Genomic DNA, 12,324 nt, shown 5'->3' with positions numbered 1-12,324 from the left:
TGATGTATCTGTTTCTTCACTAGATTACAAGTTCCCATGTATCTGTAATAACTGGTCTGTCAGAGTAAGATCTCTATCTGTAAGTGACTGAATTAGGTTATATGAGCTACATTTTACAGTCTTTACACATCTCAAGTATTCAAAAATATAGTGAATTCTTACTACAATTTCAACAATATTCTTGTTAATTTTGATAGAATTGATTTTATTTTCCTAAACAATCAACTTAAACAAGTATATATAAATGGAGGGAAGGCCATATTGATGATAACAAATGATAAACAATATTACAGAATTTGGAAGTTGGAAAGTACTCTTTGTACTTACATTTTAATATGGGAGTGACTGATGACCCTGAAATTCAAAATACATTAAACAAATCTTGAATTCATACTAGCCACCTGGGTTTCCTTCTGTGCCCTCTGATCCTGACTTCACACTGGACAGTGGTTTCATTACCTCTTAAACTGATGTTAAGGAATAGTTTAACCTCATAGACAATGGAATTGGAATTTCTCTATATAACCGAAACGAGGCATTGATTCACAGTCCTCTGAAGGAGAATGCTTTAAAAAGTCTTCTTTTCTAAGGGTTTCTGTTGGTTTAGAGAACAAAGGTCCTGTTTATTTTAATAATCAATAAAATAAATACTGCCCAACTTATAGATCATACAAGGCCAGCTGAGGCCATAAAAGTCCATTTAACCTACTCAGTTCAGTTCAGTTCAGTTCAGTCGCTCAGTCTTGTCCGACTCTCCACGACCCCATGAATCATAGCACGCCAGGCCTCCCTGTCCATCACCAACTCCCAGAGTTCACTCGAACTCATGTCCACAGAGTTGGTGATGCCATCCAGCCATCTCATTCTCTGTCGTCCCCTTCTCCTCCCGCCCCCAACCTTTCCCAGCATCAGAGTCTTTTCCAGTGAGTCAACTCGTCGCATGAGGTGGCCATAACCTATAGTATAATGTAAATATTAAACACTGGAAATAAAATTATAGGAAACTGGCTTCAACACCAGAATATGGTTTTTGACCTCTTCATTAAGGTTTTTAAATTAATAATAAATTTTAATCAATTAATTACTTTTATTACTATCTTTTGGCTGAGCTGGGTGTTCATTGCTGCAGGCAGGGGCAGGCTTTCTCTAGTTGTGGGGAGTGGGGGCTACTCTCCAGTTGTGGAGGGCAGGCTTCTCATTGCGGTGGCTTCTCTTATTGCAGAACATGGGCTCTAGGAAGCATGGGCTTCAGTAGTTGTGATACGTGGGCTTAGTTGTCATGCGGCATGTGGAATCTCCCCAGACCAGGGATCAAATCCATGTCCCCTTAACCACTGGACCACCACCGAAGTCCCTCTCACTTTATGAGATTTTTTTAAACCTCATAAAGTAATATCTTAAGTCTTAGCACACAAGGTGAAATGGGCCTCATCCTCCAAATGAGGTTTATCGGCTTTTCCTAAAAGACCAAGACTTGATGTTTTACTCCATTTTTGCCTGAGCTCCAAATCAGGCTGCCTTCTCCGCAGACCACCTAGGCAGCAATGACAGGACAAGCACGGGTCCCTTCTCCTCAATGTTACACTGCCCAAAAGCTTTGCCTCTCCTTACCCGCCAGGGATCTGTTTCATTTCTGAACTCCCTATTCACTCACTCGACGAATGTTTCCTGAGCATTGACTGGGAGATAGGCCCTCTTTGAGGTGCTGAAGATGCAGTGAACGAAACTTATAAAAGACCCCCTCTCACTGCAGCTTTCTCTTCTTTCCTTTGTCCATCACCCTCGGTGAAGATGGGAGAATCTGAAGATGCTGGTTCTACTCTTCAGATTAGCAAATGCACCAGTCCAGGGGTCACTGATGGGATTAGTGAATTCTCCCACCTTCATAGACTGACCCAGGTCTCCATTCTGAGTGAATGAGGGGTACGCATTAAGTGGTTTGCCAGAAGAGGTCTGAAACCTGTACCAGGAGTCTCCTGAGGGGCTCTGTCAATTGTCCTGATGAGGATGAACAACACAGAGAACAGACTTGTTGGACAACAGCATCCTCCCATATACCCTGGTCCCTGGAGTCCTGAAGGTTAGCGCTGCTGGGAGTCTGATCCAGAGCAAGCACCGTCAGCACAGCTGCTCTGGGACTGTGTCCTTTTTCACATTCACGGGTCAGCTGAAGCGGCTGCCATGTAACCAGGTCTCTACCTGCCAACTGCCGGTAATTTCCCTTAAATCATACATTGAAAGAGCTAAAGTATTTTATGCAGTTTTGTATATATGAGTATTTGTAAATTGGAGTTTCCATCTCAGGAGTATCTACATTTAAGCAGAGCTAGCCACAACATGGAAAAAGGTTGTGACTACAGTTAAGTGCCTGGTGACTAGAACCAACTGACATAATAGTCTGAAGTTTAACTTTTTTTTGTTTGTGTTACTTAATTCATTTTATTGAGTATGAGAATAAAACTTTTATATTGAACTGCTTTTTGACACCATTTCTTTCACATCCCCTGCTGTGCAAGTGAAGCACTAGACTACAGAAATTGAAAGGATTAGACTGTTCTTTTCCATCACAGCTGGTACATATTCAAAATGCAAACCCGTCTGGGTATTTCCAAGGAGAATATTCTTTTCATGATGAAGCTGGAGTAATCCGTTCCTTAGTAGAAATGACCTCTGTTTTCATGGCTCGATAACTGAGCAGTTTCATGTGATTTGATGTATTCTTTGGGATCAGAAAAATCTGGCATAGATCATCTCTGAAGATTAGGGCAATAAGCAACCTAAGGTTCTCTGATCTTCAAAGGAAACTATAAATAATGACTACAAGGTCACTGAAAAAATTTCTTAGTACAAGCAGCAAAAAGCCAGACTTATGTTTCATCTAACTGATGCTTGCTTCATGTTTTCCAAAAACTCAAGAAAATAAAACCTTAAAGGCTTACGTCTAATTTAAACCAGAGTAGTGTGAGCTACTTCTAGGAAATAAAAGGAAGACAGAAAACTACTATGTATACTGCATTTTAAACGGTAAGAGATTAAAGAATAAAAACTGTTTTGCTTATATCATTTATGTGTTGTGGTGCCATTTATTGAGCACCTACTAAGTTCCTGGCATTGTCTTAAGTACTTTACATAAAACGTGGCAGAATGATTAAAGTACATGTTTGAAGTCAGACTCCCTGAGTTTGAACACTGAACAGTTATTACCTGTGTGTTCTTGAGAAAACTACTGAACCTCTCTCTGCCTGTTTGTTCAGCTGACAAGTGGAGATAATAATAGTATGGACATCATAGGATTGTTTGAGGACTGAATGTGTAGCATGCCGTAGGTACTCAACATGTGTGTGTGCCAAGTTGCTTCAGCCATGTCTGACTTCATGTGACCCTATGGATTGTAGCCTGCCAGGCTCCTCTATCCATGGGATTCTCCAGGCTAGAATCCTAGAGTGGGTTGCCATGCCCTCCTCCAGCGAAAGAAATTAATACGTTAGCAACTATTCTTACCTTATTTTAGGCATGCAGATAATCTAATGAGGTCCCCATATGTTCCCATTTTTTGGTGGTAATACGAAGTACAAAAGGTTAGGTTACTTGACCACAGTTAATCGCATAGGTCAAACATCTCTGTTAAAATCTAAAGGCCTATACTTTTAATAACTACAATATATTAATTCTATATTGCCAAATACATTGGGAACCCCAAATCCTTTTTCCACTTGGGCAGAGTACAGTTAAGTTATATATGCCTGAAATTAGCAATATAAAATTCCTAGGGTTGTCATCACTATTGCTAAATTCACTTCTGATGGACTTATATAAATAAGATTCCATCCTACCAGCATTTCTGGTTCACGTTCTCAATCAATAATGGGAAGAACTTAAAAAACACAGTTATGCACATTTGAAACCTCAGAGTTAAACAGCAAAAACACTCAAGAGTATCTGTCTATAAATACCAATGTCTGCAGTCAATTTTCCTTTCCCTCCTTTTCTTCTTGGTAGGGGTAACTCTTTCATATGGCTACAGGAGATATATGTTATTAGCGCTGTAAATTCATGCATGCTCTGCAATCAGGTTTTACAATTAGGAAGTTGGGCTTATGAAGGTAAAACTAAATCTGTGTGGACTGGAGATATTCAATTTAGAGCCAGGATTATGTCTTTGACTACTTGGTACAATGCTGGGTCTGCTGTCAGAACATAGAACGTAATAAATAATAAACACAATAAATGTGCTAGGGAACTGGTATAGAAGTTGCCTAGATTGATGGATCTCATTTGCTACCCTCTATTATTCAATTCCAATGGAAATTACAATTTGCTTGTAAAGATCTCTCATTTAACTTCAATCTTTAAAATTCCTTTCTTTCCCTTTATTTGTATGTGTTTATCAAGTTTGTTTTTCTTTTGTAAACATAATATTCCTTTGAGGGGGAGTTAAGAGATTCAGCATTGCCTGGCAGCATGCCAAGCAGAAAAACTGCTACCATCAATTTTCTTTCCACTAAAAGATGATGTGCACAGTGGTAGACTTAATTTCCCAGTCTAACCTCACTGGGTGTTGACGAGGTTCTTAAAGGCTATTAAATGAAGCAAAGTCTATACCAAGAAGGAAACAGTTTTTTTAGTGAGTAAAAATTAAACCATCATATATGGTGATAGCTAGAAAAGGAGGAAAGAGAAGTGCAAAATCAAAACAAAAGGATTATTTACGGGCACATCTCCACAAACTGGAAAAGCATGGCTCTTTTCAGAATAGTCAAGGGGAAAAGTACATAGTCGATGTACTTCTCCACTCCCAAATGCATGTCTTCGAGGAGCTTGAGAACCATTTGGAAAAGGATTAAGAAGCAACTCAAGTAGCTGCTTCATTCAATTTTTCTTAAACATTTTTAAAAATGATTGACACAGTCCTTCAAGAAACTGCTGAAAATAACAAATCTTCTGCCTACAAAAATATATAAGCACAAAATTTCATACAATTTCAGGATCCCTGAAACACATCTATGGACTAAGGGACCAAGACTAAGAACCACTAAGAGTCTCAGGAGCATGCTTTATGCTTTATGGGGTGTAGATGAGAATGCTGGCCAAGTTAAATCAGTACTCCAACTGCAAAAGAACTGTTACCAGTACTGACCAATTTATATAGCTTTTATAGATTTCTACGTGCTTTCTCCGGAGAAGGCAATGGCAAGCCACTCCAGTACTATTGCCTAGAAAATCCCATGGATGGAGGAGCCTGGTAGGCTGCAGTCCGTGGGGTCGCTAAGGGTCGGACACGACTGAGCGACTTCACTTTCACTTTCACACATTGGAGAAGGAAATGGCAACCCACTCCAGTGTTCTTGCCTGGAGAATCCCAGGGACAGGGGAGCCTGGTGGGCTTCCGTCTATGGGGTCACACAGAGTCGGACACGACTGAAGTGACTTAGCAGCAGCAGCAGCAGCACGTGCTTTCTCATACATGGGTTACCTGATGTATTGGTGTGGTCCAAAAGTTTTTTAGGTTTTTCCATATCAGGTTAGTAGTAGAAACATCTAGTTTCTCAGCTCAATAGACATAGTGAGAAAAAGGTAATACTGAATACTAGGCCTGGGCCCAGGCTTCCCAGGTGGCTCGGTGGTAAAGAATCCATCAGCCAAGCAGGAGACACAGGTTCAATCCCTGGGTTAGGAAGATCCCCTGGAGGAGGCAATGCCAACCCACTCAGGTATTCTTGACTGGAGAATCCCAGGGACAGAGGAGCCTGGAGGGCTACAGTCCACGGGGTCACAAAAACTCAGATATGAGCACATGAGCCTGAGGCGTGGGCCGGCTGAGAAACACAGGTCTGATGATCAATTAAAATTAGATTTTGTAGGAAAAAAATGTTCCCTCTTGAAACATACACTTAGTTGATGAACATTTAAGTGCTCAGCTGCTAATACCCTTAGAATGAATATTTACTGTATTTTTTCCAATGAGAACCAAAATAGTTTTTTGAACGTAGTAAGATAGACACCTAGATCAACAGTTTTCAAAATTTTATCTAAGGACCCTGGGGAGGTACACAAGGTCCTCTCTTCGCCAATCACATATCTGTGTGTATCTGAATTTTCCTCATATACTTTAACCAAAGGAACATCTTGCAACAGACTGGATGCAGAAGCAAATATGAGAATGAGATTTATAAAGATGGAAATAATGACACACTTTTTACTAAAGATTTTTGTTCTGGAAAAGAGTTAACCTGTAACACACTTTTTAAGTGAATTTACACATATTTTTTAATTGTTTTAATTTCAAAATGATAACTATCATATTTAACTTATATGCAGAGGACATCAGGAGAAATGCTGTGCTGGATGAAGCACAAGCTGGAATCAAGATTGCCAGGAGAAATACCAATAACCTCAGATATGCAGATGACCCCACCCTTATGGCAGAAAGTGAAGAAGAACTAAAGAGCCTCTTGATGAAAGTGAAAGAGGAGAGTGAAAAAGTTGGCTTAAAACTCAACATTCAGAAAACTAAGATCATGGCATCTGGTCCCATCACTTCATGGCAAACAGATGAGGAAACAGTGGCAACAGTGGCTGACTTTATTTTTTGGGCTCCAAAATCACTGCAGATGGTGTCTGCAGCCATAAAATTAAAAGACACTTACTCCTTGGAAGGAAAGTTATGACCAACCTACAGAGCATATTGAAAAGCAGAGACATTACTTTGCCAACAAAGGTTTGTCTAGTCAAAGCTATGGTTTTTCCAGTAGTCATGTATGAATGTGAGAGCTGGATTTATATAAAGAAAGCTGAGTGCCGAAGAATTGACGCTTTCGAACTGTGGTGTTGGAGAAGACTCTTGAGAGTCCCTTGGACTGCAAGGAGATCCAACCAGTTCACCCTAAAGGAAATCAGTCCTGAATATTCATTAGAAGGACTGATACTGAAGCTGAAACTCCAACACTTTGGCCACCTGATGCGAAGAACTGACTCACTGGAAAAGACCCTGATGCTGGGAAAGATTGAAGGCAAGAGAAGAAGGGGATGACAGAGGATGAGATGGCATCACCAACTCAATGGACATCAGTTTGAGTAAGCTCCGGGAGTTGGCGATGGACAGGGAGGCCTGGTGTGCTGCAGTCCATGGAGTTGCCAAAGAGTCAGACACAACTGAGCAACTGAAGTATCAGTAGATGTGACCCACCTAAATAAAAGCTCTTTGGAGTTTTCAGCAAACTCTAAGTGTTTTTAAAGTGGCCCTGGGGCTTCCCTGGTGGATCAGATGGTAAAGAATCCACCTGCAATGCAGGAGACACAGGTTCAATCCCTGGATCAGGATGATCCCCTGGAGAAAGAAATGGCAACCCACTTCAGTATTCTTGCCTGGAGAATTCTATAGGCAGAGTAGCCTGGCAGAATACAGTTCATGGGGTTGCAAAGAATGGGACATGACTGAGCAACACACACACACACACAGTCCATGGGGTTGCAAAGAATGGGACATGACTCAGCAACACCACCCCCCCACCCCCCGCCCCCCGCCCCAGAGCAAAAGGTTTGAGAACTTGGTACCTGTCAGAAAACAGGTCTGGGGGGTGGAGGTGGGGGCCTGAGAAAGTGCAAAGGTGAGAGGGGGTAAAGGGAAGAGTTAAGGAGGAGAGCACTGTGAGTCTTGTCTGGGAGATAGGGTTCCTTGACTGGGAGGAAAAGGGCAGAGAGGCATTTACATGCAGTCTCTTCCTTTTGTTTGTGACCTGTTCTAAACACAGCGGTCTGCATCACAATTTCTGGAAAGAGATCTCAAGAATCAAGCCAGTAGTGGCTCCACTCCTAAAACTAGGAAAGACAATCGCTGGTTGTTAAATGAAGAACACTGAAGCTGCTCCCTTTCTCTCCAACAAGAGTGCAAAACATTTTTGGAGATCTAGATTGTGTTTGCTTTGCCAGATAATACAAGATTTGTTATTACTGGGTTTTGCATTGTTTGTTAATAAATTTTTTCACCGTTTGGAATACCACTTCCAGGAAAAAAAATCTAAAAGGGGTAAAATCGGTAGGGGACAGAAAGACTAAATATCCCCTCAAAAAAATTCATCTTAAATCTTAATATTTACCTGCTATGCACTAAGCATCGTGCTCCCAGGGACGGAGGAGCCTGGTGGGCTGCCGTCTATGGGGTCGCACAGAGTCGGACACGACTGAAGCGACTTAGCAGCAGCAGCAGCATAGAGTATGTTGCAGTAGACAGGAAACAGCCTTGAATTTGGGATGAGAAATACTGTTTCAAACCATTCGTTTGTTACACTTTTTTGGATACTTGAACCTGAGTCGCGTTTTCTTATCTGTAAAATATGTATAATAAAACTTATCTCACAAGGTCGTTAGGGATTAAAAAGAGATAACCAATGTCAATTGGACAGCAGGAGCATGGTAGGTCTTCCTTCAACAGCCCGGAGAGTGCATGTAAAGGCCAATGATAATCTACTAAGGGAGATAAGACGTGCAGACAAACACTTGAAAAATACAAGGCGGAAGGTCTGACGTGCCAGAGTCACAACGAATGTATTTGGAAAGTGCTACGGCGATGCAGTCACACTTGTTGGGACGGGGAAAGATGCCCAGGGACGTGACGGATGGCCGAGTGAATCCGTCTCCCACTTCCCGGCCCCTAAGGTCGTCTCAGGCTAAGCATCCCCGGCCCGGCTCCAACTCCCCCGCGGGACGGTCACACCGCCTCCACGCCAGTCTGGAAGGGCTCGGTACTCCAGCCCTGCCCAGCTCATCCTCGGGCACCTCGCGCGCGGGCGTCCGGCCGCAGGTCCCCGGCGGCATCCACAGCGACCCTGCACCCGCCTACCGCGAGCTCCGCGCCGGTGTTAAGTGGCGGCAGGGAGGGGTAGGGAGGCGCAACTCTCAAGTTCCCAGCTTCTGGGACACCCACTCTCCTCGCTCAGGCGGCCACCCTCCGCCTCCCGGCTCGCCCTCACACCACCCCGCGGGAAGCTGCCCCGAGGCCTCAGGCGGCGGCGCAGCTCCGAAGCCGGGTCCCCCCACGCTTCCCCCGACCCCAGCCGGGGCAACCCGGCGGCCGGCGTTCTCGCGCTCACCCATCGATTGGCGCTGCCTTGCTCCTCCTGCTCCCGTCGCGAGGAACGCGGCCCCGGAGACGGAGAAGGTCCGGCGGGGGGAGGCGGGGCGGGGACCAAGGCAGGCGGGCCAGGGGATCGCCGATCGCACGGATGGGCGCGGGTGCCGGCTCGCGCTGTCTGGCGGGTGGCGGCGGGCGCGGGCCAGCCTGTGCGGCGTGAGGTGAGGCCGGAGTCGCGCGTGTGCCGCCCGCTCGCCTCGCCTCGCCTCGCTCCGCCGCCGGCTACCCCTGCCCCCGGGAGGGCTGTAGCGCGGACCCCGGGAGGGCGGGGCGGGGGCAGCCGGCGAGCTGCTGAGGAGGCGGCCGGAGGGAGGCGGCAGCGGGCGGGAGCGCGCGCGGGCGGCGGCGGCCCGGCCCTCCCCCTCCCGCCGCCGCGGAGAGCGCAGGGAGCCGCGGGGGCTCGGCGGCGGCGGCGGCGGCGTCTGGCCCCGGCTCCTCCTCCTCCTCCTTCGCCGCCTCGCTCCTTCCATCTGCCGCGGTTATGGCCCGTCGCTGGAACACAAAAGAGTCTCCGCGGTGGCGGTCTGCGCTGCTCTTGCTTTTCCTCGCCGGGGTGTACGGTAAGTGTCCGCGTTTCCGCGCCCCCCACCACCACCCCCGGCCCCGCCGCTGACAGAAAAAAAAAAAAGCTGAGGCGACCCGGAGCCCCGAGGCCTCCAGGACAGGGGCTCTCCGAGGAGCCGGCGGGAGACCCCGGCTGCCGGCGGGACAAAAGACCGGGCGAGGGGTGGATGCAGCGGGAGAGGCGTCCCCCCCGACGCGGAGATGCTGCGGGTCGGCTCGTCCGCCTCCAGACCCTCGGGGGTGTTGGAGAGCGGCTTGGGCGTCCCCGGGGCTGGGGGGAGCCCCCCAAACCCCCCGAGAAGCCCGAGGGTGGCGGGCGGACTTCCCGATCCGGGCTGGAGGGCCCCGGCGGCCGGCTCCTCGGGAACTCGTCGCCCCTTGCACACTCCGCACACGACAAAGATGTGCGGTGTGGGGGAGAGAGAAAGGGAGGTCGCCCCCCGCCGCCGGCCGGGACGGTCCAGCCCGCCTCGGCCCTCGCGGGGCCAGGAAGTTCTGTCCGCAGTGGAATTCCCACCGCACCGACTCCCCGCCTTCCCCAACTCGCTGGTGAAGCAGCCCGCTATTTTCATCCCATCCCTGCACCTCCGGGGCCGAGGCTCTGCTGATCCTCGGGCATGCAAGATCCTGCCCTTTCCTCTGGAGCAGCGCGCGGGAGAAGGCCAGAAAATAGTTTCCAGCCCTATCTCCGTCTCTCCTTCCTGGGGCGTACGTGTCTGTGCTGACTCCCGGTTCGTTTGTCGTCTCATCCAGCGTTGTCACTGTTGCTTTATTGCAGTCGGTGGGTTGTTATTACGTATATATGCCTTTGAGGTTAAGAGAAGGCTGAGGCTATGAGCGAGGACCAAGCTTTATGTATTACACAGGGATCAGAACAAGAGCTACATGGAATTCACTGGAAAGAACATTCATTGCTTGAGAGACTTTGAGTTCCACTTCTCACTTGACTGTTCTTAGTTCCTTCAGTTGAAAAACACTGAATCGTTGTTTCAGAGAACACCGTTATCCTTTACTTTTGGGAGTTGTGGTTTGATGTCTTAAGAGGGAAATAATTGGAAGTTGCCCTTCTTAGGTAAATTTTACTTCTAAAAATTGCCACAAACGCTTAATTCCACCCACGTAATTTACAAGGGAGCATTATCTCGTTTGAAAGCACTTGTCTATGGGATTGAATGTGACCGTAACTTTAAAAAACCTGAGAAATTACAGGAAATGAAGAATTTAGTGAACTGAAACGGACCTTTACTGACAACCAAGAAATTGTAGTTCTTCTGTACGATTCACAATGCATCGCTGCTCCCTGAGCTGATTAATATATTATTATTTTTGTTTGGGGGGAGTTGGTCCACATTTGATGTGGTCATTGCCAATGGTGTGCTTATTTGTGACCAGAAAACCCAGTGCAAAACTTTTGATTGTTAGTTGCATCGAGTGGCTGTGATCCCTACTTGCCTGGTGACTTGTGGGTTTGGGTCTACACCAGAGATCAATAAGCTATTATGTGTTTCTTCTAGCCTGAAGGTGGGTGTAGTTCTGCACTAGGTTTGGTGTAATGGTCCAGGAGAGAGAAGAAAGAGAGAGGCATCTTTAGTGTGATTAAGAGTGTCCAGCTTTGTTCTCTACTGTAGTCAGAATTGAGTCAGTGTTGTCTGATCAGAATGGATAAACAAACAGGTTCTCTTAGCTCTGCTTTCATTAAAAGCTATGCCATTAGTGTTTGAACTAAAGTCTTTTGGCCTCTAGGGATAAAAGGCTGTGAACCCCATAATTTTGTCTTGGTGCACAAGTATTGACTTTCTAGTAGGTGCTTATCAGATATTTATGTTTGGGGAATTTGTGTTTAGTGAGAAATTGTTAGTAGGCAAAGACTGAAGCTCCTTTTTCCAACAATGTGGCATCAGGTTATAAAACTAGCGAGTGATTATGCGAAGGGTTGATATCTCAAGCTACACAGCAAGTTTCAAAGTATGAAGAAAAAGGAGGTAGTGAGCCAAGCGGAACATTAAACTGTGAGCAGAGATTAAAGGAGCCCTTCACTCCTTCATTGCAATTGGGGAAAATCTCTTTATTGCTGCACTTTTTGTCCTCTTCTGTCTCTTCAGTCCTCTGTGGATTTGTATTAGAGGAAAAAAGCTGGAACAGAAGTGTGGGAAGGGGTGTGCATTCATTTGGTAGTGAGATTTTACTTGTGTGTCCAATAGTTGTGATGAGTAGTGGATGTATCCTGAGAAGTACCTGTTCTGAGCCTATGGAACAAATACACCCTGTAGTTTATGGAGCTGTCCCTTGTTTACATCAAAACATGTGTTTAACCTCTGTTAATGCAACTGAATATTTGGAGCAATGCTTAACTTAGACCCAGTGCGGGGGAGGAAATACAGGTAGATTGGCTATTGGGGCAGTTCCAATACTAGCTTCACAGAGTGACTCTTTCTTGTCTGTTAAAATGTAGTTGTAAATGGCTCCAGGTTGTGCCATGAATCTTGAAACATTTCAAATGCCTTAAAAAATAATCTGTATTTTGATGTTTATTCTCTTCACATGACCAATTTCATGGACCCTGTGACTATTAAATGTGACTGTTTTAGTGGAATAGTGTGACTGTTTTCCTTCCAAGTTACTTTTCTGAA

At 45.8% G+C, this 12,324-nt stretch overlaps 2 protein-coding genes and 1 long non-coding RNA gene across 4 annotated transcripts in view; 1 reads left to right on the top strand and 2 right to left on the bottom strand.

Moving 5' to 3' along the window:
* Nucleotides 1-8,291, bottom strand: part of LOC148775231 (uncharacterized) — a 136,404-nt gene extending 128,113 nt beyond the window's left edge. Inside the window, exon 1 of the long non-coding RNA XR_016039341.1 lies at nt 8,097-8,291. This is a non-coding gene — a long non-coding RNA (uncharacterized LOC148775231). The remainder of the gene's footprint in view (nt 1-8,096) is intronic.
* The window catches only part of LOC148775230 (uncharacterized), a 158,825-nt gene extending 149,195 nt beyond the window's left edge, over nt 1-9,630 (bottom strand). Inside the window, exon 1 of the mRNA XM_088844751.1 lies at nt 9,090-9,630. Within this exon, the coding sequence (XP_088700877.1) occupies nt 9,090-9,600 (511 nt within the window). The 5' untranslated portion in view covers nt 9,601-9,630. The remainder of the gene's footprint in view (nt 1-9,089) is intronic.
* LRP12 (LDL receptor related protein 12) overlaps nt 9,473-12,324 on the top strand; it is a 91,638-nt gene continuing 88,786 nt past the window's right edge. For both annotated transcript variants that reach the window (XM_055431697.2, XM_055431696.2), the window contains exon 1: nt 9,473-9,690. In XM_055431697.2, coding sequence (XP_055287672.2) covers nt 9,612-9,690 — 79 coding nt within the window. In that variant the 5' untranslated portion in view covers nt 9,473-9,611. The remainder of the gene's footprint in view (nt 9,691-12,324) is intronic.

Source organism: Moschus berezovskii, chromosome 16 (genome assembly GCF_049115385.1).
Source record: "Moschus berezovskii isolate FMDL1 chromosome 16, NW_MosBer_1.0, whole genome shotgun sequence".
Taxonomy (NCBI): domain Eukaryota; kingdom Metazoa; phylum Chordata; class Mammalia; order Artiodactyla; family Moschidae; genus Moschus; species Moschus berezovskii.
The sequence above is the reverse complement of the archived record's forward strand: the minus strand, read 5'-3'. Positions and strand labels throughout refer to the sequence as shown.